Source organism: Dioscorea cayenensis, chromosome 17, assembly GCF_009730915.1.
Source record: "Dioscorea cayenensis subsp. rotundata cultivar TDr96_F1 chromosome 17, TDr96_F1_v2_PseudoChromosome.rev07_lg8_w22 25.fasta, whole genome shotgun sequence".
Lineage (NCBI taxonomy): Eukaryota > Viridiplantae > Streptophyta > Magnoliopsida > Dioscoreales > Dioscoreaceae > Dioscorea > Dioscorea cayenensis.
Window position 1 is genome coordinate 3,274,889 of NC_052487.1, and position 26,249 is coordinate 3,301,137.

The 26,249-nt window shown below is 33.3% G+C and overlaps 6 protein-coding genes and 3 long non-coding RNA genes across 12 annotated transcripts; 3 read left to right on the forward strand and 6 right to left on the reverse strand.

The window, feature by feature from the left end:
- Nucleotides 1-742: 742 nt before the first annotated feature.
- Nucleotides 743-3,340, reverse strand: LOC120280565 (cytochrome P450 CYP72A219-like). 3 transcript variants are annotated; one of them, XR_005542356.1, is made up of 5 exons: nucleotides 2,322-3,340; nucleotides 1,715-2,239; nucleotides 1,374-1,618; nucleotides 917-1,303; nucleotides 743-834 (listed from the first exon to the last, which is right to left on the reverse strand). XR_005542356.1 is itself a non-coding variant. In XM_039287436.1 (3 exons), the coding sequence occupies exons 1-3, from the start codon at nucleotides 1,874-1,876 to the stop codon at nucleotides 1,216-1,218; spliced, it is 495 nt and encodes a 164-aa protein (XP_039143370.1). In that variant the 5' UTR covers nucleotides 1,877-1,902; the 3' UTR covers nucleotides 1,175-1,215. The 3 variants fall into 3 exon arrangements, 1 of the variants encoding a protein (XP_039143370.1); XR_005542357.1 differs by having other exon boundaries at nucleotides 1,715-1,935; nucleotides 2,322-3,338; XM_039287436.1 differs by lacking the exons at nucleotides 743-834; nucleotides 2,322-3,340 and having other exon boundaries at nucleotides 1,175-1,303; nucleotides 1,715-1,902.
- A 498-nt stretch (nucleotides 3,341-3,838) lies between these two features.
- LOC120280564 (cytochrome P450 CYP72A219-like) lies at nucleotides 3,839-6,092 on the reverse strand. Its single transcript, XM_039287434.1, has 5 exons — nucleotides 5,567-6,092; nucleotides 5,273-5,493; nucleotides 4,944-5,188; nucleotides 4,486-4,873; nucleotides 3,839-4,401 (listed from the first exon to the last, which is right to left on the reverse strand). The coding sequence occupies exons 1-5, from the start codon at nucleotides 5,841-5,843 to the stop codon at nucleotides 3,976-3,978; spliced, it is 1,557 nt and encodes a 518-aa protein (XP_039143368.1). The 5' UTR covers nucleotides 5,844-6,092; the 3' UTR covers nucleotides 3,839-3,975.
- On the forward strand, nucleotides 5,393-7,343 carry LOC120280567. Its single transcript, XR_005542360.1, has 3 exons — nucleotides 5,393-5,518; nucleotides 5,596-5,765; nucleotides 7,269-7,343. It is a non-coding gene; the product is annotated as an uncharacterized LOC120280567 (long non-coding RNA).
- Nucleotides 7,227-9,338, reverse strand: LOC120280563 (cytochrome P450 CYP72A219-like). Its single transcript, XM_039287433.1, has 5 exons — nucleotides 9,017-9,338; nucleotides 8,722-8,942; nucleotides 8,393-8,637; nucleotides 7,935-8,322; nucleotides 7,227-7,852 (listed from the first exon to the last, which is right to left on the reverse strand). Exons 1-5 carry the CDS (start codon nucleotides 9,291-9,293, stop codon nucleotides 7,427-7,429), a joined length of 1,557 nt encoding a protein of 518 aa, XP_039143367.1. The 5' UTR covers nucleotides 9,294-9,338; the 3' UTR covers nucleotides 7,227-7,426.
- Nucleotides 8,053-8,480, forward strand: LOC120280568. Its single transcript, XR_005542361.1, has 2 exons — nucleotides 8,053-8,194; nucleotides 8,319-8,480. It is a non-coding gene; the product is annotated as an uncharacterized LOC120280568 (long non-coding RNA).
- LOC120280566 lies at nucleotides 8,493-9,743 on the forward strand. 2 transcript variants are annotated; one of them, XR_005542358.1, is made up of 5 exons: nucleotides 8,493-8,627; nucleotides 8,716-8,806; nucleotides 8,895-8,968; nucleotides 9,046-9,160; nucleotides 9,554-9,743. It is a non-coding gene; the product is annotated as an uncharacterized LOC120280566 (long non-coding RNA). The 2 variants fall into 2 exon arrangements; XR_005542359.1 differs by having other exon boundaries at nucleotides 8,504-8,627; nucleotides 8,744-8,806.
- Nucleotides 9,744-12,666: 2,923 nt separating this feature from the next.
- Nucleotides 12,667-15,164, reverse strand: LOC120280794 (cytochrome P450 CYP72A219-like). Its single transcript, XM_039287740.1, has 5 exons — nucleotides 14,367-15,164; nucleotides 14,072-14,292; nucleotides 13,691-13,935; nucleotides 13,228-13,618; nucleotides 12,667-13,127 (listed from the first exon to the last, which is right to left on the reverse strand). Exons 1-5 carry the CDS (start codon nucleotides 14,635-14,637, stop codon nucleotides 12,702-12,704), a joined length of 1,554 nt encoding a protein of 517 aa, XP_039143674.1. The 5' UTR covers nucleotides 14,638-15,164; the 3' UTR covers nucleotides 12,667-12,701.
- Nucleotides 15,165-15,327: 163 nt separating this feature from the next.
- LOC120280097 (11-oxo-beta-amyrin 30-oxidase-like) lies at nucleotides 15,328-15,894 on the reverse strand. Its single transcript, XM_039286827.1, has 2 exons — nucleotides 15,838-15,894; nucleotides 15,328-15,753 (listed from the first exon to the last, which is right to left on the reverse strand). Exons 1-2 carry the CDS (start codon nucleotides 15,871-15,873, stop codon nucleotides 15,328-15,330), a joined length of 462 nt encoding a protein of 153 aa, XP_039142761.1. The 5' UTR covers nucleotides 15,874-15,894.
- Nucleotides 15,895-20,157: 4,263 nt separating this feature from the next.
- Nucleotides 20,158-23,697, reverse strand: LOC120281384 (probable folate-biopterin transporter 4). The gene is made up of 7 exons (XM_039288228.1): nucleotides 23,502-23,697; nucleotides 22,600-22,727; nucleotides 22,256-22,477; nucleotides 21,699-22,160; nucleotides 21,391-21,588; nucleotides 20,715-20,852; nucleotides 20,158-20,572 (listed from the first exon to the last, which is right to left on the reverse strand). The coding sequence occupies exons 1-7, from the start codon at nucleotides 23,583-23,585 to the stop codon at nucleotides 20,308-20,310; spliced, it is 1,497 nt and encodes a 498-aa protein (XP_039144162.1). The 5' UTR covers nucleotides 23,586-23,697; the 3' UTR covers nucleotides 20,158-20,307.
- Between the last annotated feature and the right edge of the window lie 2,552 nt (nucleotides 23,698-26,249).

A 26,249-nucleotide genomic window follows, 5' to 3' on the forward strand; every position in this document is an offset into this window, starting at 1 on the left:
TCTTTGTAGTTATGTCGCAACTGCATCCTAAATAGAAAAGTGTAATAAATATTTAGAACTTAATTTTATGTTATTGTCCACTATATTCACTTGCTCGCGAGTTTTCACATACAAGCCTTTTTTTTTCATCATTTTAATGTTTTGCAATTTTATTGCTGTGCTGCTTTTCAAGTGCTGGTGGTGGATGATTTGAGGATCTTGTTTGGAGACACTTATTCTATAGAATTGTATAATTGATAGGACCAGGATTACATATACTCTGCAAAATAGACATACTTGCTTTCATATACAAGGGCTCACCTTTACCAACACAATACCGTCAGGTATTTGTTTTTGTATTTTATTTATTTCAGGAATTATTATAAGAAGCAGATGTAGTATATGGCGGCATATAAGTTTATACTCCATGACCTTAGAGTTGATGTAGGATAAGGTGTGCTCCATATTGCGGCTCAAGGGTTATTACAATGAAAGGAGCATGCACATAGGAAGGTGAGAGCTCAAAGGAGAAATGTTGAAGAATCATTGCCTGTGCTAGCTTTGCCTCTATCATAGCAAATGTTTGCCCTACACATATTCTTGGGCCCCAACCGAAAGGAAAGAATGCATTCTGTTTTGATGCATTTGAGACCCCTCTAGAAAATCTCTGTGGGTTGAACTCTTCCGCATCATCTCCCCAGAAATCTGGATCATGGTGGACTTGTAGGACAAGTATCATGACTTCAGCTCCTGCAGGTAATGCTATATCTCCTAATTTGATTTTTTGGTCTATGCGTCAAAATAGTATGACCAGAGGCAGATACAATCTCAGTACTTATGTAATATCATGTTTACCTGTAATTGTAAAGAGCATATTTCCACATCAGTTAGGTTAATAAATATGCATATGAATGTGTAAGACTACTCTGGAACTTACAATCTTAAGGTGACTGATGGATTCGAAGTCAGGTATGTTCTTCCCATAGACATCAAGGACTTCCTCCCTTGCTTTTTGCTGCCAATTTGGGTACATTGATAAGAGAACCAATGTCTAGGTAAGCAAAATCGAAGTGGTCTCTTGACCTGCGAAGTGGAACAACTTGCATTCCTCTATTATATCATCAATTGCAATTCTATTGTTCTTGTTTTTATCGTTGGAGGTAGCGTTCGGGTTATGGGATTGCAAAAGTAAGCCAAGTAAGTCATCATTAGCGCTTCCTCCCATTTTCATTGAATCTAGCTTCTTGTGGAGATCTCTCTCAATATCCTTTTAACTTGTTTGTCGATTAATGTTCTTCTCTTATTCTTTGCAGTTGGCAGGAATCTATACAATGTAAAACTATCAAGTTGGAGCATTCAGTTACACACAATAAATATTGAAAGATGGAATGTACCTCAAGCCGGGAAGATATATTGATCGAGCGGCTTCAATGACAAGAAGAGTTTGTTCCTTTTGAAGTTCGAAAATCCGTTTTCCTTCTTCGAAACTGCTACCAAATGCTGATCTCCAGATCACATCTCCTGTTAAATTCTGAAATTCAGGCCAGATATCCAGTTCATAACATCCTTTGGTACTCACTAACTTCTCCCACCTTTCCTCTAAACCAATGCAACTAATTTGAAAAGCAGGTACCATCTCCTGTTGTAGCCAATAACTTTGTTATATAACCATCAACATGTGCAGGCAAAAATAAATAAATAAATAATGAAATGTATCACAGGTTGCCAATGGGACCTTGAGTTTGTCCAAATGAAAGGCGTGATTGATCAACTTCCTCCTCTGTGCCCATGCTTCTCCGTCAAGAGAAGAGATTCCCGTTGCAAGGAGCTTTGTCAGAGGGTTCGATTTTTGCTGGATAAGGTGACCTGGCCTGTTAAACAGGATTTCCCTCATCATGTCTGGATCCCATATATTCGCTTCCAGGGTTGTTCCCTTCCATTTGAACCATATCTAGCCTGAACATAATGATGAATTTCTCCAGGTAAATAAACTAGCACTCTTAGACATTTAGAATTCATTAATGGACAATAAGGATACAAATAGAATTATAGAATGGAAGAAAATACTTACCGACGAGATAAATGAAAGGAAGAAATAGTTATGGGTGACTAATTAGTCTTCTTAATCTTCTATTCATGTATCCAAAAAAAAAAGATTTTTTCTCTTCTTCATCAAAGATGACTATTCCTTCATTTCCGGGTCTGCTGGGACTTCTTTCTTTTGTAAAAAGTATTGGATAAATAAATTTTTTTTCCTGATCTGGTTAGTTGAAAACTATATTCAATTTTATGCAAGGGCTTTATAAATTGATTAAATTATATGAGCAAATTATTTAGCTTACCTTATCTTTTAACCATATGGTGATGGTCGGGAATCACACAAGGCGCTATCTTGTGTGTAAGTTCCATCAGTTTAGACCAAGCGTCTCTGAAGGCAGCTTTCTCATCGTTCATATCCCCTGTCAACAGCCGGTACTTGTTCCCGGGGATCTTAGGCTTCAACCATACCAAGTATAACACTCTGCCTAATACTCCTATAATTACTGCACATACACACACTAGCACAAGTGTAACTAGACTCCTTCCCATTGCTTCTATGATTAACAATTACTACTGATTAACTAGAATCTCAATCTGTAGTTATATATATAGAGAAGTGAGCTTGTCTTTCTAGCTTTTCAAGTTGGCCGGGCTAGAGCCAAAGGCATGGAAATATCTATGTAGATTTTGTTGGCTCCGAATCTTTCGTAGTGTTCAAGGAATTAGAGATGTGGTTCTAAGTGTTACCAGGATTTTGGTTCCGCTTTTCATGACTTGGCATTCAATGGCTTGACAGCCGAGAGAAGACATGAATGAGTGATCAATGTTTGGTGCTTATCCATTAAGGTCCTACCCTTGATGTTTCTGTTCTTCATTGTCATTATTATTTTATGTTTACCTTTGATTTTTTTTTTTTATTTGCATGTTAATTTTTGAAATATTATAAGCGATTGTTTTTTAGATCAGTGAGCTAAAAATTCATAATCGGTGCCTGAAGTACACCCAAAAATATAATTTTTTGCTCTCATTACTTATAAGCGTCCAAACTGCTCTTCCCTTTATCTCATCTCTTTCAGAAAATATATTTATTTATATTCTTATCCAAACGAGTTATATAACTCCAAAAATACTTGTAAGTAATATGAGGGCTATTTAGACTTTTTTTCCGATGTTTTTTTTATATAAAAAATATTTATATAACAATTCAAGGGTACTTGGGTTGCTTTGTAGATTTTATTTATTTATTTGAGAAGGTATCATTACGGAGTTTTGGAAAAAAAAATACTCATCTAATTTTTTTTTTGTGATGGCTAATGTTCATGGTTCTTCAGCGAAAGATTTCTTGAGAATTTTCAAGAGAGATGATTTACGATGTATGCATTCCGCAGGCAAAATGCTCATCTTTTATAATTCAAGTTTGGAACAGGGATGAAAACTCAAGCCTTTGTGTGATCAATTTCGTAAATTCTTATTCAGGAATGCGAACGCATATGAGATCAGTACTGAGCTTGTAGGAGTATGAGTTTATTCTTTCTTTAGTTCATCTTTGTAGTTATGTCTCAACTGCATCTGAAATGAAATCTATAATAAATATTTAGACAGCTATTTTTTGTTATTGTCATTTATATTCACTTGCTTGTGAATTTTCACAGAAGGTTGGCAGTCTGATACAAGCCTGTTTTTCTCATCAGTTTAATGTTTTAAAACTTTGTTGTTGTCCTGCTTTTAAATTGTTTGGAGGCTTTATATATTAGAACGGTGCTTCAGTTAACCTTGTGCTTAACTGCATATGTAATGTTCTTGATGTTTAACAAGAACCTTCACCCAAAAATTTTCTTTATCTTTCTCTTATTTGATAAAACCAGCATTACATATTATCTGCAAAATAGAAATATTTGCTGACAGATAAGAGGACTATGTAGTATACCACAGCTTAAAATTTTATAGTCCATGACCTTAGAGGTGATGTAGGATAAGATGAGCTCCATATTGTGGCTGAAGGGTTATTACAGTGAAAGGAGCATGAGCATAGGAAGGTGAGAGCTCGAAGGAGAAACGTTGAAGAATTATTGCCAGAGCTACCTTTGCCTCTATCATGGCAAATGTTTGCCCTACACATATTCTCGGGCCCCAACCAAAAGGAAAGAATGCATTCTGACCCTTTGATGCCTTTGAAACCCCATCAGAAAATCTCTGTGGGTTGAACTCTTCCGCATCTTCTCCCCAGATTTCTGGATCATGGTGGACTTGTAGGATAGGTATCAAGACTTCAGCTCCTTCTGGTAATGTTACATCTCCTAATTTGGTTTTTCCGTTTACAAGTCGAACCAGATTGATAGCAGGTGGATACAATCTCAGTACTTCATGTAATATCATGTTTACCTGTAATGGTAAAGGCCATAATTCCATATCTCGGTTAAATTAGTAAATATACATATGTATGTAGAGGTCTAGTCTGGAACTTACAATCTTAAGGTGACTGATGGATTCAAAGTCTGGTAGGTTCTTCCCACAGGTATCGAGGACTTCCTCCCTTGCTTTTTGCTGCCAGTTTGGGTATATGGATAAGAGAATCAATGTCCAGGTAAGCAAAATCGAAGTGGTCTCTTGACCAGCGAAGTAGAACAACTTGCATTCTTCTATTATGTCATCAATGGTAATCCCATTGTTCTTGTTTTGATCTTTGGAGGCCGCATTTGGGTTATGGGATTGCAAAAGCAAGCTGAGTAAGTCATCATTAGCACTTTCTCTAATTTCCATCGAATCTAACTTCTTGCGGATGATATCTCTCAGCATTCTTTTAATTTCTTTATCTATGAACATTCTTCTCTTATTCTTTGCTGTTGGCAGAAATCTATACAATAAAAAATAATCAAGTCAGGGCATGCAGTTACACACAATAAATATAGAAAGATGGAATGTACCTAAAGCCGGGAAGGTACAGCGATCGAGCTGCTTCCATGACAAGAACAGCTTGTTCCTTTTGGAGTTTGAAAATCTGCTTTCCTTCTTCAAAACTGCTACCAAATGCTGATCTAGAAATCACATCTCCTGTTAAATTCTGAAATTCAGGCCAGATATCCAGTTCACAGGATCCTTCAGCACTCAATAACTTCTCCCACCTTTCAGCTAAACCAATGCAACTAATTCGAAAAGCAGGTACCATCTCCTGTTATAGCCAATAAGTTGGATACTTTAACATTGACATATGTAGATTAAAATAATGAAATATATCACTAGTTACAAGTGGAACCTTGAGCTTGTCCAAATGAAAGGCGGGATTGACCAACTTCCTCCTCTGTGCCCATGCTTGTCCTTCAAGAGTAGAAAGTCCCATTGTAAGGAGCTTCATCAGAGGGTTATCTTCTGGCTTGATAAAGTGACCTGACCTATTCAACAGGATCTCTCTCATCATGTCTGGATCCCATATATTCACTCTTGGAGTTGTTCCATTCCATTTGAACCATATCTTGCCTAACACAATAATGAAGTTTTCCAGGTAAATAAACTCACACTCTGAATTATCTGATCAAATTATTCAACTTACCGTAGCTCTTAACCATGTGGTCATGGTAGGGAATCACACGAGGTGCTATCCTGTTAGTAAGCTCCATTGGCTTGGTCCAAGCCTCCTTGAAGGCGGCCTTCTCATCGTTCCTGTCCCCTGTTAACAGCTGGTACTTGTTCCCGGGGATCCCCTGCCTTCTTAGCTGCATTTCCAGCATCTTAGGCTTCAACCATACCAAGTATAACACTCTCCATAATACTCCTATGATCACTGCACATACACACACTAGCACAAGTGTAACTATACTCTTTGCCATTGCTTTTATGATTAACAACTATTGCTACTGATTAACTAGACCCTCATCTATAGTCCTATATATAGATAGACACACACACACACACACACACACACACACACACACACACAGAGATATGTATATAGAGAGAAGTGAGCTTGTCTTTTTTGTGGTTCAAGTTGGTTGGGATGGAGCCATAGATATTAATTGAGCTTGTCTTTCTTGTGGTTCAAGTTGGTCAGGTTGGAGCTATAGACATGGCAATATCTATGAAGAATTTTTTTTGTCTTTGAAACTTCAGTAAGTGTTGTTTAAAGAATTAGAGACGTGTTCTTAGTGTTACTGTGACTTTTGTTCATCTTTTGATGGCTTTGGTCTTTGGTGTTCATTGGCTTGGCAGCCAAGAGAACAGATGAATGAGTGATCAATGTCTGGTGCTTCCATTAAGGTCCCCACCCACCATGATGTCTCTGTTCTTCATTTTCATTATTATTTTATGTTAAACCTTTGATTTTTTTTTTATTTGCATGCTAATTTTTGAAATATTATAAGCTGGTTGTTTCGAGATTAGTGAGCTAAAAATTCACAATTGGTTTCTAAACTATACCCAAAATTATATTCTCGTGCTCTCATCACTTGTAAGTCACCAAACTGCTCTTCCTTTCATCTCATCTTTTTAGAAAATATTTTTATTGTTATCATCCAAAACAATTATATAACTCCAAAAATACTTCTAAATAATGTGAGGGTTATTTGGATTTTTTTTTTTCTGATTTTTTTTTATAGAAATATTTATAAAACACTTCAAGGGTGCTTGGGTTACTTTGCACATTTATTTATTTATTTTAGAAGGTACAATTTTGGGATTTGGGGGGGAAAAAAAAGACTCATCCAAGTGTTTTCATGGTTAATGTTCATGGTTTTTTGGCTAAGGATTACTCGAGAATTTGTAAGATGGATGATTTATGATGTATGAAATCCACAGGCAAGATTCTCTTCTTTTATGATTCAAGTTTGGAACAGTTTACAGTTGGATGAAAAATCAAACATTAGTGTGATCAATTTAGTAAATTCTTATTCAGGAATGGCTGTGCATATGAGATCAGTACTAAGCTTGTACTTGTATGTGTCCATTCTTTCTTTAGTTCATCCTTGTACTTATTCTTGCATCTAAAATGAAATGTATAATAAATATTCAGACATGCATTTTATATTATTGCCTGTTATATTCGCTTCCTCGTGAATTGTCACAAACAAGCCTGTTTTTCTCACCATTTTTATGTTTAGCAATTTTATTTTTGTGCTGCTTTTAAATTGTTTGGAGGCAGTTATATATTAGAATAGTGCTTCAGTTATCCTTGTGCTAAATCGAACAGGTAATTTTCTAGGTGTTCAACATGAACCTTCACCCAAATTTTTTTTTTTTTTCTTATTTGATACAACCAGGGTAACATATACTACAGAAAATAGAAATACTTGCGACCGATACAAGGACTCACCTTCACCTACACAATACAGTCTGGTATTTGTGTTTTATTTATTCCAGTATTATTATAAGAAGCTGATGTAGTATACTGCAGCATAAAATTTTATAGTTCATGACCTTAGAGGTGATGCAGGATAAGATGAGCTCCATATTGTGGCTGGAGGGTTATTACAGTGAAAGGAGCATGAGCATAGGAAGGTGAGAGCTCAAAGGAGAAACGTTGAAGAATCATTGCCAGAGCTAGCTTTGCCTCTATCATGGCAAATGTTTGCCCTATACATATTCTCGGTCCCCAACCGAAAGGAAAGAATGCATTCTGACCCTTTGATGCCTTTGCAACCCCTTCAGAGAATCTCTGTGGGTCGAACTCTTCAGCATCTTCCCCCCATATTTCTGGATCATGGTGAACTTCTAGGACAGGTATCCAGACTTCAGCTCCTTCAGGTAATGTTATATCTCCTAATTTGATTTTCTTGTTTATTTGTCGAGCCATTAGAGTCACAGGTGGGTACAATCTCAGTACTTCATGTATTATCATGTTTACCTGTAACAATAAAGAACATATTCCATATCGATTAAGTTAGTTAAATTTGCATATAAATGTATAAGTTTACTCTAGAACTTACAATCTTCAGGTGACTGATGGATTCAAAATCAGGCGGGTTCTTCCCACAGGTATGAAGGACTTCCTCCCTTGCTTTTTGCTGCCAATTTGGGTATATGGATAAAAGAATTAATGTCCAGGTAAGCAAAACTGAAGTGGTCTCTTGACCGGCAAAGTAGAACAACTTGCATTCCTCTATTATATCATCAATCGTAATCCCATTGTTCTTGTTTTTATCTTTGGAGGCCGCGTTCTGGTTATAGGATTGCAAAAGCAAGCCGAGTAAGTCATCATTAGCACTTGTTCCCATTTCCATTAAATCTAACTTCTTGCAGATGATCTCTCTCAGCATTCTTTTAATTTCTTTATCAATAAACATTCTTCTTTTGTTCTTTGCTGTTGGCAGAAATCTATACAACAAAAAACTATCAAGTCAGGGCATTCAGTTACACACAATAAATATAGATAGATGGAATGTACCTAAAGCCGGGAAGGTACAGCGATCGAGCTGCTTCCATGACAAGAACAGCCTGTTCCTTTTGGAGTTCGAAAATCCGCTTTCCTTCTTCAAAACTGCTACCAAATGCTGATCTAGAAATCACATCTCCTGTTAAATTCTGAAATTCAGGCCAGATATCCAGTTCACAAGATCCTTCAGCACTCACTAACTTCTTCCACCTTTCAGCTAAACCAATGCAACTAGTTCGAAAAGCAGGTACCATCTCCTGTTATAACCAAAAACTCAGATATTTTAACATTGACATATGCAAATTAAAACAATGAAATATATCACAAATTGCAAGTTGAACCTTGAGTTTGTCAAAATGAAAGGCGGGATTGATCAACTTCCTCCTTTGTGCCCATACTTCTCCTTCAAGAGCAGTAAGTCCCATTGTAAGGAGCATTATCAGAGGGTTCACTTTTAGCTTGATAAAATGACCTGACTTGTTCACTAGAATCTCTCTTATCATGTCTGGATCAGATATATTCACTCTCGGAGTTGTTCCATTCCATTTGAACCATATCTTGCCTGAACACAACAATGAAATTTTCCAGGTAAACAAACTCACACACCGAATTATATGTTCAAATTATTCAACTTACCATATCTCTTAACCATATGGTGATTGTAGGGAATTACGCGAGGTATTATACTGTGAGTAAGCTCCATTGGCTTGGACCAGGCTTCCTTGACGGCGGCCTTTTCATCGTTCATGTCCCCGGTGAACGGCCGGTACTTATTCCCGGGTATTCCCTGCTTTCTCAGCTGCAATTCTAGCATCTTAGGCTTGAACCATACTAAGTATAACACTCTCAGTATTGCTCCTGTAACAACTGCACACACACATACTAGCACTAGTGTTACTAGACTCTCTTCCATTGCTTTTTCTGATTAATAACAAGTGCTACTGAGTAACTAGATACTCATCTTTAGTGGTATATAAAGAGAGATGTGAGGTTGTCTTGCTTGTGGTTCAAGTTCATTGGGATAGAGTCAGAGTCATGGAAATATCTATGAAGGTTGTATTGTTGACTTTGAATCTTTGTTAAGTGTTGTTTAAAGACTTAGAGATGTGTTATTAGTATTACTGTGATTTTGGTTACATTTTAATGGCTTTTTGGTCTTCATTGGCTTGGCAGGCAAGGAAAGTATTGATGATATGGGTCAGGGATCAGAGCTCAGTGTTTATGTCGGTGCATTATTTTATTATTATTATTATTATTTTATTTTTAATATGTGTGATTTATTTTGTTTGCATATTATATCTTTCAAATATTATAAGCGGATTGTTTTGAGATCGGTGGGCTAAAATTCTTCATTAATTTTTAATTATACTCAAAAAGTATTCATATGGTAAGTCACTGTAACAAGTATATTTTTATATTTGTTTGTTTTTTTACCACTCTTAAAATTTGAGTGCTTGTCGTTATTTGTTAATATATATTTGAATAGTATGAGGGTTATTTGAAATATTTTTTTATTTGATAGAAAAATATTTTTAAAACAATTCAAAGGTGTTTGGGGTTGCTTTGTAGAATTTTTCTATGGGCATATCATTTTTACATGTTAGAAAAAAAGTTAGTAAAAGATTAGTCAAAATGATAGAGATTTAATGTTAGGGATTTGGATGGTTAATAATTGGTTTCTAATTATGTATAAAAAATTATTTAATTTGAGAGATATACTTTTCTATAGAGCATTCAATATTTTGTCATGGTTGGTGTAAAACATGTGGCTCATATGCCTTTTAAATTTAAATAAAAAAAAACATTTATGTGGTCACTCGTCAAAACGCAAAACTGTTTTATCTATTCAAATAATTTTTTATTTAAAACTTTAAGTAAATGTTTTCTTAAAAATCATAATCAAACAAAATTTCTCCTTAATTAAAAAAAAACCTCTTAAAATATGTTCTTTTGGTCAAAAATCAAAATACAACTATAAAGTTACCACCAATTTGACCAAAGTGCGTCATGTGGTGCCGGTGATGCCAACAACCATTTAATCTATTAGTATCGGGTCCCTTGTGTAGGATATTCGTCTCGAGTTTCGAGCGTGGCTCCCCGAGTTTGATCCCCATCTTGCGCAAGGTAAGGATACGGTTCGGTGTTGAGCGCGGTTCCCCCACGTGTTCATCCCTGGATTCTGGCGTTTGTCGTCTTTCTTAAAAATATGGTGCCGGTGATTTATTTATTTTTCCAATTATTCTAATTAAAAAATATTTTTATTGGGACCCTTGTTTATTGTCCTTTTAAAGGATTAAAATAAAAATAAAAAACAAAACAAAAACAAAAGTTGAGGTGAAAATCATTAGATGGTCTAGCTGTAATTTATTCAAACGGAACGGAATGGTGGGTGAGTGATGCAAAGTAAATTTTTTTTTAGTAATGTATAATTTTACACAAAATATTGTATATATATTGTATAAATATTATGGTGGATTTTTTGTGAAAAGAGTTATTTGATATGGTTCAAGAAGTCCGAAAGAGAAGTTATTTCTAATTTTCTATAAATTACATGTAGTTTTAAAAAAATTATATTTTTAAAAAATATTTACAAAAATTTATTATTTGGTCACCATATTTTTGTAAATTTGTATATAAAATAAAAAAAATTATATTTTAAAAACATATTTATAAATATATTGTTTGATCTTTATTTTTTACAAATTTAAATATATGTAATATAAAAATTATTTTTTTAGAAAATATTTATGAAAATTATTATTTGACCCCTCATATTTTTTTTTTTAATTTGACCCTCTTAAAATTAACTTTTACCTTCGCCCTTGCAGTTCATGCAGAGAGATTTATTTGTGTAAAATTATAGTTTTCCATATATTATTTTTAGTACATATAACATATTATTATTATTTTACGTGTTAGTCCAGCCTACATATTAAATCTATAAAGAGTCATTAGGTCATTGTAACTAATGTATCACGGATTCACGGTATTTGTATATCTTTTCAGCAATCCTCTTGTCCTTTTATACCAAAAAGTGAGGGACTAATTCATTATTTCTTGATTCGTGACGGGGTTTTAGTAAAAAGTACCTTCGGAGCTCGAGTCCTCCATGGGAGGCCTCGCCGGCGAGGACCAGGGCACCTTCTCTTTTCCTCATTCTCCGGCATGCGATCGCTGGTCTGTGATTCCCCAATCTTTGAATTTTCCTTTTTCTTTGTGTTTCTTTGTATCATTTGAGTTTTTTCTCTGTGGTTAATTTGAATTGATTGATTGTTTTTGTGATTCATTTGGCTACCAATCTTGTCCTCATTCATTCCTGCGGAGGGGGATGCCCAATCTTGTTTTGCTAAATTTCTTCATTCCTTTTGTTTTAATTGAATATTAATCTTTAATTTTGATTTGTTTGGGATCAAAATTCGATCTGTTTAGCATCAAATTATGTTATTTTAGTGGCTGTATTAGATCATTATTTCATAACATTTGGTTACTAAGCTTAATGATTTTGGCTTGGAAATTTTTTGGAAGTAATCTCAAGACAGATTGTGAGCTGTATTTGACTAATAAATTAGTATGTCACTAATTTTAATTGATCATCTTTTAGTTAATGTTGAAAGATGACACTTTGGAAACTCAATTCACTGTTCTGTATGATTATTTCATCTGATTAATTGACAAAGTTTTATTCTTGACTGTGATTTTAAGGGAATTCTTGTGTATGCTTGCCTCTGGATAAATGACCTCTCTTTGTATGGGGCTCTGGTGATGATGGTACCTATCATTTTTAAGACTTTGGGTGATTAGTTCTATGGCTAGCATGTGTACATTTCTGGTTTTCTTTTGCTCATCTTTGTAGTTCTGTTTTAACTGCATCTACATTGAAATATGTATATCATTCGATCACTTGCTTGGAACCTTCCAGTAAAGATGTCAGTCTTAAAGAAGCTTGTTTTTCTCTCTTATTGTTGCTGCTAAATTGTTAATCATGTCATAGTGAATAGTGATAGGTGAATGCTATTCTTTTTGGGAGCATATGTGTTTTAATGTATTTGGTTCTTCAGTTATTGTTGTTCTTAATCAAATAGATTCTTTGCTTGGTCACCAACATGAACCAGGATTACATATGCTTGATAACTTATAATGCTTGCTGACAAAGGCAAGGATTCACCTTCACCTTCACCTTCCCCTTCACCTTCACCTTCAACTACACAATATAGTCAGATATTTGTATTTTATTTTTTCTTGGTATCATTAAGAAACACACATAATATACTGTAGGCTAGTGGGAAGCTCAGTATGGGCCAGAACTCGCTAGTTGATGATCTCACAGTTGATGAAGAATAAGATGAGCTCCATATTGTGGCTGAAGGGTTACTACAGTGTAAGGAGCATGAGCATAGGAAGGTGAGAGCTCAAAGGAGAAATGTTGAAGAATCATTGCCAGAGCCAGCTTTGCTTCTATCATGGCAAATGTTTGCCCTATGCATATTCTTGGGCCCCAACCGAAAGGAAAGAATGCATTTTGACCCTTTGATGCCTTTGAGACCCCTTCGGAAAATCTCTCTGGGTTAAACTCTTCAGCATCTTCTCCCCAGATTTCTGGATCATGGTGGACTTGTAGGACAGGTATCAAGGCTTCAGCTCCTGCAGGTAATGTTATATCTCCAAATTTGATTTCTTTGTTTACATAGCGTAGCAGAAAGACGACTGGTGGATATAACCTCAATACTTCATGTAATATCATGTTTACCTGCAATAACGAAGAAAATACTTTTTTTAGTTCGAAATATTTGAATCAATGTGATGGTACTCATAATATGTATGGTTCAAGTTTATGCGCCTCAACTTACAATCTTGAGGTGGCTGATAGACTCAAAGTCAGGTGTATTCTTCCCACAGGTATAAAGAACTTCTTCCCTTGCTTTCTGCTGCCAAGTAGGGTGCATGGACAGGAGAATCAATGTCCAGGTAAGCAAAACTGAGGTGGTCTCTTGGCCAGCTAAGTAGAACAACTTGCATTCCTGTATTACATCATCAATTGTGATCTCATTGTTCTTCTTGTTTTTATCTTCAGTCGCCAAATTCAGGTTAGAGGATTGCAGCAACATGCTGAGTAAGTCATCATTGGCGCTTCCACTCATTTTAATTGAATCTATTTTCTTGTGGATGATGTCTGTTAACATTCTTTTGACCTCACTGTTGATGAATATTCTCCTCTTATTCTTTGCAGTTGGCAGGAATCTGGACAGAAAGGCTTTTAATTCGATAATTGTATTCTTTTACATCATCTTTATCTAGCAAGAGAGAATGTACCTAAAGCCTGGAAGATATACTGAACGAGCAGCTTCAATGACAAGAGCAGCTTGTTCCTTTTGAAGTTCAAAAATCTGCTTTCCTTCTTCAAAACTACTACCGAATGCAGTTCGAGAGATCACATCACCTGTTAGATTCTGAAGTTCAGGCCAGACATCCACTTCACATGATCCTTCACTGCTCATCAATTTCTCCCACCTCTTGACTAAATTAATGCAACTAGTTCGGAAAGCAGGTACCATTCCCTGTCAGAACCAATTACACAGTTCTTTTAACATCAATATCTTAAACTTTCAGGTTTGAATTGAGTCCAAATAATATGTTCGCATTTGCATTTAACATAAATGAATCATGGAATTCTGCAAGAACATGCAATGGGACCTTGAGTTTCTCCATATGAAAGGCGGGATTGATCAACTTCCTCCTATGTGCCCATACTTCTCCTTCAAGGCTAGCAACTCCCATCACAAGAAGCCTTATCAGAGGGTTCACTCGTGGCTTGAGAATTTCTCCGGATTTGTTTTGCAGGATCTCCCTCATCATGTCCAAATCCCAAATATTCAGTTTCGGAGTTGTTCCAGCCCATTTGAATGCCATCTTGCCTGAACACAAGAACACATTTCTCCAGATGAACAAAATCACACTCTTAATTTTATCTGCAAATTACTTGACTTACCATGTCTCTTAAACATCTGGTGATCGTAGGGAATCACACGAGGTATTATCTCGTGTGTAAGCTCCATCGGCTTGGACCAAGCCTCCTTCAAAGAGGCCGCCTCATCCTTTATGTCCGCCAACGGTCGGTACTTGTTCCCTCGGAGTCCCTGCCTTCTCAGTTGCATCTCCAGCATCTTGGGCTTCAACCATATAGAATATAACACTCTCCCCAGCACTCCTATCACTACAAATACACACACTGTCACTTGTATAACCAGACTCTGTTCCATTGATTTATGATTAGCAAACACCAGACAGTGAGTTTCTTTCTACTTTCAAGCCAACTGCTAATTTATATATAGGTGGTCATGAAGTTTGGTTGTCTTGAAGTTTGAGTTAACGGCGATGGAGCCAAAGTTCATGGAGCCATGTATTTGAATTGTGCCGGCTTTGGATGAAGTTTTTTCTGTAAAAAAAGCTTCTGAGAAGGCACTACGTACAAAGTTGAACATTGGGCATCTAATTGGATTCTTTGTTTCACAGGATTCTTCTTCAAAGTCTCATTCATCTTGTAGTTTATTATTATTGTTTTTTTTTTGTAATATTTGTTTGTGTTTGTTTCACAGGATTCATCGGCTCGGCAACCACGAGAAAATGATGCAATGAAAATGATGTTGTGCATCTTCAATTGCAACCATGGAGATTCCTGTTTGTTTTCTTGTTAACTATTTTGTGTTCAGTTGTATGTACTTTGATGTATTCATGCAAGATATGTTAGTATATTATTTTGTATATATTTAATGTTTTTGGCTTTATTTCAATACATTCAATTCTACATGGTAGTTTCAATACATTTTCATATTTTTTATGAGAACAAATAACTTGTTAACAAATTAGAATGAAAACTCATCTCAACTCGAAGAACTTAATACTAAAATATATCGAACAATCCAAACATATTTCAATATTTCGGCAACTCATTAAAGTCGACGAAGAATAATATGAGCTCCAAACTGAGGCTGAAGAGTGATGCTAACTGAAGGAGCATGAGCATAAGAAGGTGAAAGCTCAAAAGAGAAATTTTGAAGCACCATTGCCAACCCTAACTTTGCTTGTATCATTACAAATGCTTGCCCTAAACAATGCCTTGGACCCCAACCAAATGGAAAGTATGCATTTTCACCCTTTGATGCCTTGGAAACTCCTTCTTTAAACCTCTCTGGATTAAACTCTTCAGCATCTTCCCCCCAAAATTCTTCGTCATGATGAACTTGTAAAGTCGGTATCAAAACATGAACTCCGGCCGGTAATATCATGTCTCCTAATTTTGTCTTCTTTTCTGTGTGTCGAATTTGTGCGATGACAGGCGGATATAATCTTAATACTTCATGTAGTATCATATTTACCTACGTATAAAAAACAATATATAACTATGTAAAATAACGATCTAATATAAATAGTAACATGATAAAAAAAAGTACGAAACTCACAATCTTGAGACGGTTGAGTGATTCAAAGTTAGGCATGTTTTCTCCGCAAGTTTGAAGAACTTCATCCCTTGCTTTTTGTTGCCAAATAGGATGCATTGATAAGAGAATTAACATCCAAGTGAGTAAATTTGCCGTGGTATCTTTTCCGGCCAAGTAAAATCCCTTACATTCCTCTATAACATCATCGATAGTGATCTTGTTGTTCTTCGTATTTTTATCTTCTCCGGCGATGTTAAGGTTAGCCGATTGCAACATCAAGCTTAGTATGTCATCGTCGGCATTTCCTCCCATTTTCATAGAGTCTAATTTCTTGTGGATAACATCTCTCAATGTTCTTTTGATCTCATTGTTAATGAACTTAATCCTCTTATTTTTTGTAGTCGGCACAAATCTAACAAAAGATTAAAAGAAAAAATTACATAAGCAATTGCATGATATAATAAAGATACATTAAAAAAAAAAACTCTTATCGAATTGTAGACATGCCACGAATAGGATTTGAACCTTCGAATTTTAAGTAGGAAAGAGAATAAAATACTAACTACCAACAAGGATGAGTATGAACCTGAAGCCGGGAAGATAAATCGAGCTTGCAGCTTCAATGGCAAGAGTAATTTGTTCTGTTTGGAGTTTTAAGACCCTCTTTCCTTCTTCGAAATTAGTACTGAAAACTGTCCGGGAGATTGCATCTTCAGTTAAGTTCAGTAACTCAGGCCAAACATCCAATTCACAAGAGCTTTCTTCACTCAATAACTTTTGCCACTTCTTGATCAGTTCAATGCAACTTGTTTGGAAATTAGGAACCATTTCCTGTTTTAACCAAGAACTCAATCATTTCAATAATCATGTGAAATTGGTTATAATGAATCAATTGAGATTCCAAAAATGATGAATTTCATAATTTATCTTTAAACAATACTCAAATGTTAATTTTAGCCCTAGTATACGAAGAAATCATGTCTAATAAATTATTTTAGTATTTAATTGATCATTAATGATGTAATACCTGGCACTCTGCATGTTTTTTTTTACAAAATAAACAAAACATGTTGGAGTATGCACATGCATGGAGTTAATACATCAACATGTATGTATGTGCTCTCATCCTATATGAGTTGAGATTCAAACCCGTCTATTTGATAAAAACACCAACATGCTATACATAAAACTCAATGCCAACAGACCAAGACTCTATGTTGAAATTAATAATTTAAAATAAAAGAAAAGATCAAAGTACAAAATCAACATTTTAGTATATTGACCAATTATGGATTTTATTTTTTTTGATAAATAGTGTTTATTTTATTCAGAAATGATTTCCTTCTAAATCATTTTGTTTGTAATTAAAAAATTAAAATTTAATCTCTTTTATTAACATTATTTAAATAATAATAATAATAATAATACTAATAATAATAATAATAATAATAAATTTAAAGGATGAAAGAAAAAAAGAACCTTGAGTTTGTTAATATGAAAGGCTGGTTTGAGCATCTTCCTTCTTTGTGCCCATTGTTCTCCTTCCAAACTATTAATTCCATTTGAAATCATTTTTATTAGAGGATTCACTTCTGGTTGAACAAAGTTCCCATCTTTGTTCAATAAGATCTCTCTTAATAATTTTGGCTCCCATATGTTCACTATGGGTGTTGTTCCAAACCATTTGAATGATGTCTTTCCTGCAAAATATATATATATATATATATATATATATATATATATATATATACAAATTCAATTGTCACCAAAGCTTGGAAATATTATATGAAGCCAAAGTTCAATGAATCTTAATTTTTTTTCCCAATAGATTTTCATAGTAAATTATGAAAAGTAAAGAGCTTGATGTCTATACACAAACACAGATATATGAGTTTGTGCAAAATAAATAAATTTAAATCTATTAATTTATCAAAAAGTGTTTAAGTAATTTTAGAATAAAAAACAATTAAAAAACACTTCAAGGAAACATTTTTTATTAAAATAATTCAAAATTTTATTTTTATAAATAAATACAAAAAATTATTATATCTTGAAAAACATATAAACCAGTCATAATTAAAGAGTTGAAAAGTATTTTAAACTTAAATTTTTATGTATATAAAAAAGGCTAATTTATTAAAATAATGTTATTTTTTTTTATTAATTCCCAAAATACGCATTTCTGTAACTATTTACGGAAATACGCATTTTGTATTTTTTTATTATTTTTTTTTTAAATTAGCGGGTCCCACGGTCATTTTTTAATATTTAAATTTATTTTTTTAAAAAAACAGAGGGCCGTTATATTTTTTTAATATTAAGTTTTTTATTTTTTAAAAGCTGCGAGTCGATAGTTTTTTTAAATTAAAAACATTTTACATCAAACCCTTATAATTTTTTTATTAATTTTTATAATCACTTCTATTATGTTATTTTTTTATTTTCACTAATTATGTAATTATGTTAATAATTTAAATAAATAATTTTTAATATTTTTTTCATAATAAGGGGTTGTTGAAATAAATTATTAGAGTGGCGTAGTAGCCTAGCCTATTCATGAGAGCCATTGGATGAAATTAATACTTAGTGTGTTTTAGAAAAGGAATTTGGAGAGTTTATACTCCGCACTCAGCTAACAAATGGATGGTAGTGTGTTTTAGAAAAAGAATTTTGGAGAGTTTATATACTGACTCCACGCTATAAATGGATGGTAAGATTAATTTCGTCCGATGGGCATGTAACGATAGGGAGTAGGGTCTTGACGTCTGCCGATAATTCATTTCGACAACCCTCCCTTTATGTGAAAAATATTAAAAATTATTTATTTAAATTATTAACGGAGGTTCTGATTAGTGAAAGTAAAAATAACATAGTAGAGCGAAAATTATATTAATAAAAATTATAAAGGGTTTGGATCTAAAATGTTTTAATTTAAAAACTGCAGGATTCCCGTAGTTTTAAATAAAAACTTAATATTAAAATATAACGGGCACCCTCTGTTTTTAAAAAAGTTAAATTTAAATATTAAAAACGACTGTGGGATCCCGCTAATTTAAAAATAATAAAATATGAAAATGCGTTTGCAAATAGTTACAGAAATGCGTATTTTGGGAATTAATAAAAAAAATAACATTATTTTAATAAATTAGCCTATAAAAAACATTTGCTACAAGAAAAAACATTTAATATCTCGTCTCTTGAACTAGTTTAAAGCCGGTAACTTTTAAAAAATTAGTGGGTCAAGAAACCGGAAAGAGATAAAACATAAAAAATAAAATAAAATAAAAATATATACCATAAGTTTGAAGCATGAGATGAGCATGAGGGAGTACACGAGGGACAATATTGTGATTGAGATCCATTGGTTTGGACCAAGCTTCATTCATGGCTTCAACTTCATCCTTTCCCCAACCAATATCTTATACTTAGTACCATTAATCCCTTGTCTTCTTAACTCTTTATCCAACTTCTTTGGCTTCCACCATATCCACCATGTGACTCTCCCTATCACTCCAACTATTAATAATAATAATAATAATATTATTATTATTATTATACTCACAAACAAGGCCATGATGATTAGATCTTTTAATTGATTAGAAAAATATTGAGACCTTCGTTCTCTTTATGTAGGGAAAGAAATGATGTATTTTGTTTTTCTTTGAAGTTTCTCAAGAACGCCTGATTTTAGAGTCTTGTTTGACTGGTTTTATCAGTTTGACTTCTTTTTATTTTTATTTTTTTTGTTGTTCAAATTCTAGTTTTCATCTTTGCTTGTTTGACAACTCTTGTGCTTGATTTGATTCCTAATTGATGTTCTATGTTTCCTTCTAGATATGGCAAAACTTCCTTGCCACCTTTGGAAAATAGTTAATTTAATTCAAGATAATATTATGATGTTTTTAACTTGAGTTAAAATGGTTTTTAACTTCTATGTTCATATAAAATCGCTTTTGTGGTTCGTATCTTGTTGAGGAGATGAGCTTAAACTTTAGTTTCCACATAATGATAAATTAATGATACAAATATATTGAAATAATAACTTTTTTTTTTTTTTGAAATAATAACTCTACACTTGTTTTGACATATAGCTTATCTACATTTTATTAAAAAAATTAAATAAAAAAATCTGAAGTTAGTCAAAACCTCTGGATAATATTTATTTGGTTCCAGGTTGATTATGTTAAATAATTTTAGCCCAAAGTGCACACTTGTCAGTATTCAAAAAGTTTTTTAATGACTTAAATTAAAAAGAACATGTTTTTTTTATAAAGAAAATGTCCAGATTCCTTGCATTGTCCAAATCATACATTCAAACTAATGAGTCATTCTGACCAGAAGTGAAATTCAACAAATTTTGTATTGTGAAAACTCTCAACTGTTCATAAGCAATTAATCCCAAAAAAAAAAAAAAACATAGTTGATACATCTTGTGATTTCCTTTAATCATGAATTCTATGACAATAAAGTGAGAATCAAATGGTTTTGCAACTAAGATGATGCTTGCCCTGTTGCATCCTTTGGTATCAAAAACAAGAAGGCAACAGGAATGAATGTAGAGATTAGTTGCACATTCAAGCCAAGCACAAGTTTGTCGAAGGATTCCGATGAAATGTTCAGCAGTGAAGCCAAAGCAGCTCCCAAAAATGATCCAAATGTGTTGCCGAGGTTGTTTATCGACATGAACAGAGCAAAGAGGGTTCCTTCGATTCCCGGCGGGCAAAGTTGTCCAGAAAGAATCAGAAATGGCATCATCCTACAGAACAAGAACACCATGTGTTAAATCGACGTCTCTCGTTTCAGTGCAAAAGGTTATTATCAACAACCAGTTAAAATGGTGATGCAATGATCACATTAGGTGAAAATTATACATATGTTCCGAAGATTAGAAGACATACTTGAATTGGTTAATTGCGTCTCCCAGAGCTGAACCAAAGAGAACCATGTACTTGTCAGGAATACCAAACTGAACATGCATTCGAGATACTAAAACTATATCCAGAAAATTCATGACGGCAAGTCCGATATGAGTCCACCTATAGCATGAAACTGAAAATATAAGTCGTGAACAGAGATACAAAATACTTGAAGCTTAGTTTGAAAGGATAATGAGATCAATGGCATATCGTCGGTTGTCATTGAACATGAGCTGTATGGAAAAACAAAATCTAAAACAGTAAAAATCTCCAAGAATGCATAGTTCAATGAGAATATTGCAAATTCAGTTACAGAAAACAAATGCTAATCAACAATCTTCAGTTCTAGTTCCCAATCCAAAAACCTGAAACCATGCAGACAATATAGAAGGTTTCACCAGATGCCAATTGAACCATAAATAATTTGCACCATCCTTAGCTAAATTACTTGTTTGCTCCTTCACATTTACTTCAAGCTTTAACTAGTACTGAATAAATTGATGAGCATTTGGATGATTTCAATACTCCATGGTCATGACTACCAAAGTTAACCCAGTATAGCTTTCCAATAAATTGCAAAATGCTATAAATTCATAAGCATAGGAGTTTTATTAGTTTAGACTATCAAGTCAAAACAATAGTGAATCAATTTACTCACATAAGGATTTTTCTTAGTCTCAAGTGCTTGAAACAGCGGTTGTAGGTGTATGTACCCACCATTAGGCCAAGCCACCCAACCACACGTGCATTACCCAAAAAGGCAGATTCCAGGTGCAAGACATCAGTCTGGTAATAGAACATGACCGTTGAAAGGTTTGGAACTGTAACGTGTGAAAGAAAAAACCATGCCATAGGCCTGGCATCACCGTTAGTTAACATATGGCGATGCCTTAACAAGAACTGCAAAATTGAATCTCAGAAGGAATAATAGAGACAGTAATAACAACGGAATGGAGCATCTGTTACCTTAAGATGATTGGCTTCTTAAATGCTTTGCACAAATCAAAAATAGATGTCTTAATAGATATAAAGCTCCTTGCTATGAGCGATCTTCGCTTTTGCTCAGTAATATTAGGCTTTGTGGTGATAGCTTGCCTTTGACCATGTTGTGGACCATTCTTTCTCCTCCTCAGACTTTCAGGCTTTGACTTCTCATGAGACATATAGTTCCCATTCGAAGGTCTACCATTCATATCATCTTTTAAATAGCCATTTTCTTTTCCATTTACAGTCTCAATATCTCCTGAAGGAACCTCACTGACAAAAGAACATGAAATCAACTGTATAGTTGGGAGAACAGAGAAAAGAAGAAAGATTGTTTCTATTTTAAGGTTGGATAAAGTGTATCCTCCCAATAAACTCCCACATATCCCTCCAATGGCCATTGCTGACCAAGACAATGACTGAAGATCACCAGCAAATGCTGCTCTGTCAAAAGAACAGGCTTTACCAAATCAGATTTAAGAATACAACTGCTATGAGAGAAAGAATAACAAAAGCACAAAGGCAAAAAGAGAACTTACAACTCAGACCGAACTGCTTCTGCAATCATTGCATCAATAACAACATCAGCCATTGCAGATCCTATATTTTGTAGTGTCAAGAGAATGGTAAGAAAATTGCGTGAGCTTCTCATAGGAGTTGGTGAACCCAAGATAACCCAAGGAACAAGTGAGAGTGAAGTCGCTATGACAAGGTAGGGCACTCGCTTCCTTCCTTTGATAGGTATACTATCAGACAGAATTCTGTACAAGTGAAATGCAGTGATGCAGCTATAAAATTGATGCATAATCAAAACAAGACAAATATAATGACCTTTTCTGTCATATTAACAATATGGAAAGTTCAAAAATAGAAGGCAAACTACCCATAAAGTGGTTTTATACTCCATGGAAAATATGCAATGGAAACAACAAATTGAGATGCCGAAGGGGATAATCCCAACACATCTTTCATCTGGTATGAAACTGCAGTCCATACAAAGGATCTGAACCCCTGTAGCCAAAAAATACAAATAAAATTAAAACATGTCAAAGGAGAACAGCGTTAACAACATGAGACCAACAAGCAAAAAGGAAGACTGAATACTGTCAAAGACTAGTAAATATGTTTAAAAAATTCAAATAACAACCAGCAAACAAGAGAAAAATTCTATTGCTTAGTTTTATCATGGGATTGTCTTTCTTTAACAAAAAAAACACAAACAGAAACCTTATTTTTGTCATCATACATCCTCAAAGCACAAAGTATGAATTGATTAAATTTTCCACCTTACTAATCAAATTCCTCCATGCAATTTCTGGTTCTAAGTTCCAATTTATGTATATCGCTTGCAAATAAGTTCCAAGATACAGATACTGTCATTTGCCCAATTATTGCATCAAATGAAAAATTCGTACATGTTTAAGCACCAAAAGATGCAAAACCTACAATCAAATTGCCAATTTGTGATAGAATTCAAGCTCTAACACTACTTTAAGTAAATTTCCTCTCATTACAATTCATAGAGGCATCTCTTGATTCAACAAATGGCTTATTTAAAGAAATCCTTTAGCCAAAACAAGTTCTTTTCAGACAAAAATGCTTTCTTTAACCTATAATCAAACAGCATCAGTGAAAATGGAGATCAAAATCCCTAATTTTATAAATTAGATCCGTTCTTTCGACCTAAAACAACTACGAAAAACAATACATCAAATCGAATCCCTAATTAAACAAATTCAAATAAAAAACCCCAAATTTGAATCCAAAAGAAGAGGAATTAGAAACCTGGGTGAAATAGATGAGACAAACGAGCCACAGAAACGAAGCACCGAAGTTGGATTTCATCTTTTTCATCCACCCGATCGCCATTATCGTCCTGGAATGCTTCTCTTCGAGATGCTTATCAATCAAATCGAGAATAGGAGCAGAGATTCGTTGCCGGGAACGGAGAAGAGTTCCCGCATCTTTCTCGCGCACCTTCTTTCCTTGATGCGTTTAACTTTGACCATTGGGGCACTATAGCGTTGACTTTTCTTGACTCGTTGACCAAATTTTTTTTTTGGTTTTTCTCCTTTTGTTTTTTTTTAAATGCACTTTTACTATTAATTCTTCCCTTGTTTTGCTCAACCAGCAAATTTAGTTAATTGATTTTTTTTTTAATTAATTTTTGAAATTTCGGGTTGAACCTTGTTGTTTTTGCTGTTTTTATAAAAAAATTTATTTGAGTGTAATAAAAAAATTCAAAATAATTATTCAAAAAAAAAAAAAATTTCAAAATAATAATTAAATATAATGATTTTGTTTCTTTTATAGTTTGATGCCAACAGAAAAAAAAAAAATGCTCCATGTGTATCACCTAAGTTCTAAATAAAAATGACCTAAATGATCTCCTCTCTCTCACATGTTTATATTGTATTTAAATATGAAATTATTTCAGTCATATATTTAGTATCACTGATTCCCCAAACTCTCATTATATTATGGGGTTTTGTTTTGGAGATCCAATCTTTGTACCTGTCTCAAGGAAACTTGATAACTCTTAGTTAATGCTATTGTTTAGAATATTTGATTGAAATAAGAAAATTATAATGCTGTAAGACCAAAATTAATCACATAAACAACCACTATTTGATGTATTTGGTGTAGTAGAATATTATAAGGATGGTGATTGGATAGACCCCAGCTCGAATCCCTGAGTTAGTAGTGATGTTACAGTATTGTTCATACACTACAATATACTAATTGTTTATAAGAGTATTTACCTTGTTGTTTATAATAAGTGCAACAATGATGAGGATGATAAGGAGGATGATGGAGACGATGATCCTAATTAAGGCTATGAAGATTATTACCCACATGCCGTAGATACTATGTGTATTAATCGTACAGAAAGTTTCATACTATTTAAACTGGATCAAGAAAAGAACTAATTCGCTGAGCTAAAAAGTATAAATAGTCATGTTTTATTTTGGGCTCTAGTCATGCAATGATATTCCAACATCTACGACAAATGAGACAAAAAATAATAATATTTATTTCAATAATGATTATATTTATGCAATTCACATATATGATTACAGGAATTCAGGTATCTATGATATAAGAGATGACAACATCACATTATTACCTTCATGCATCAACCAATTTTTATAGATGTCAACGAATGTTAATTTCACATTAGTTTGAATGCAAAAGAAAACACAAATCCATTTATCTTAACATATTTTCTAGATTTTTTTTTATATAAATTTCTTAATTTTTTTTAGTAGCTTGAAGCAAAACATATATTATTTATCAAATCTTCAAGATTGATTTGATTTTAAACTTCATTTAATTGGGTAAATGTCGATATATAAATTAGGATTATTTGATCATGTTTTCATAATATTGTTGTATGGATATCTAACTATAATATTTTATTCTTTTATGAAACTTAAATAACAATATTTATTCTAAATGTTTGTTAAACAAAATTTAGCTAATTTTTTTTTAATATAACAAAATAAATTGAATTATGACATCATTTGTGTAATGTGTAAATGTCTCACGGATAATGATTGAATATTTCAGATTATATTAAAAATTTTAAAACATTACTCTAAGTCATTTTGAATTTCAAAGTATTAAAATTAAATCATATCCCAAGCCCCAACCATCCCCCAAAATTTATTTGTTTATTTATTTATCATTTTATATTATACATATTAGCTTTCTACATTGTATTTCAATAATATTTTTTATTATTTTTAAAATATAGGGTTATGTAACTGAACTTAGCGTTTTGGATGCTTTCACACATTTTACAAAACATAATTTTTAAAAACATGTAAAACATACAAACTTCCTAGTTATTAAATTGGGGAGAATATTATTTTTATTTTATTTATTTATTTGAGGTAAGATGACAGCTACTAATTTTTAGAGATATACTCTAACAGAAATTACCACATACCCTCATCTTTATGAGAATGAGGTACTGTTCAAAGAATTGAACTCGTGTATCCCAAATGAGAGGATCTAGAATATTGTTGGGTTAGAAGTCTTTAGTTGATAATAAACGTATGTTTTTAATTGTTTCTCTAGTTAACTACCAAAATCTCTTTCCCTTATAACATTTTTTTTTTTATAATTTTCATATGGAATTCGTATTTTATTTCCTTTCTATACAGGAGATGTAGGTTTTTTCTCTACATTTTAAAAAAAAAATTATTCTTATATATATATATATTAACTTAATATACAAAACAACTTTTTCAAGAGCAAAGGCAGATATAATTTTGGATTTTTCTGCAAACACACATATAGGGATATATTGGTTAATCCAAACTAGTATCAATTAAAATTGGCTGTAAAAAACTAATATCAATTAAATCTAACACAAAGGGGAAAAATATCAAACAAGTCTGTTATTTTCATCAGTTAATGTAATTCTCAATTATTTTAAGATGAATAAATGAATGAATACAAATTTTTGTAGCAAGAAAGACATCAACATGTAAGTCTAGATTAAGAAAGCAATTGAATGAAACCATT

Coding starts and splice junctions, on each gene's coding strand:
- LOC120280097 (XM_039286827.1), bottom strand. CDS start 15,873: ATGCCTAACTTTGAATCACTCAACCGTCTCAAGATT. Junction 15,754..15,837: donor CACTCAACCGTCTCAAGATT/GTGAGTTTCGTA, acceptor TTTTATACGTAG/GTAAATATGATACTACATGA.
- LOC120281384 (XM_039288228.1), bottom strand. CDS start 23,585: ATGGCGATCGGGTGGATGAAAAAGATGAAATCCAACTTCGGTGCTTCG. Junction 22,478..22,599: donor AGTATAAAACCACTTTATGG/GTAGTTTGCCTT, acceptor TCACTTGTACAG/AATTCTGTCTGATAGTATAC. Junction 21,589..21,698: donor AAGAAGCCAATCATCTTAAG/GTAACAGATGCT, acceptor CGGTGATGCCAG/GCCTATGGCATGGTTTTTTC.
- LOC120280564 (XM_039287434.1), bottom strand. CDS start 5,843: ATGGCAAAGAGTATAGTTACACTTGTGCTAGTGTGTGTATGTGCAGTG. Junction 5,494..5,566: donor CCACATGGTTAAGAGCTACG/GTAAGTTGAATA, acceptor TTATTGTGTTAG/GCAAGATATGGTTCAAATGG. Junction 4,874..4,943: donor CTGTACCTTCCCGGCTTTAG/GTACATTCCATC, acceptor TTTATTGTATAG/ATTTCTGCCAACAGCAAAGA.
- LOC120280565 (XM_039287436.1), bottom strand. CDS start 1,876: ATGATGAGGGAAATCCTGTTTAACAGGCCAGGTCACCTTATCCAGCAA. Junction 1,619..1,714: donor TTCATTTGGACAAACTCAAG/GTCCCATTGGCA, acceptor TGGCTACAACAG/GAGATGGTACCTGCTTTTCA. Junction 1,304..1,373: donor ATATATCTTCCCGGCTTGAG/GTACATTCCATC, acceptor TACATTGTATAG/ATTCCTGCCAACTGCAAAGA.
- LOC120280563 (XM_039287433.1), bottom strand. CDS start 9,293: ATGGAAGAGAGTCTAGTAACACTAGTGCTAGTATGTGTGTGTGCAGTT. Junction 8,638..8,721: donor TTCATTTTGACAAACTCAAG/GTTCAACTTGCA, acceptor TGGTTATAACAG/GAGATGGTACCTGCTTTTCG. Junction 7,853..7,934: donor CCATCAGTCACCTGAAGATT/GTAAGTTCTAGA, acceptor TTATTGTTACAG/GTAAACATGATAATACATGA.
- LOC120280794 (XM_039287740.1), bottom strand. CDS start 14,637: ATGGAACAGAGTCTGGTTATACAAGTGACAGTGTGTGTATTTGTAGTG. Junction 13,936..14,071: donor TTCATATGGAGAAACTCAAG/GTCCCATTGCAT, acceptor TGGTTCTGACAG/GGAATGGTACCTGCTTTCCG. Junction 13,619..13,690: donor GTATATCTTCCAGGCTTTAG/GTACATTCTCTC, acceptor CTTTCTGTCCAG/ATTCCTGCCAACTGCAAAGA.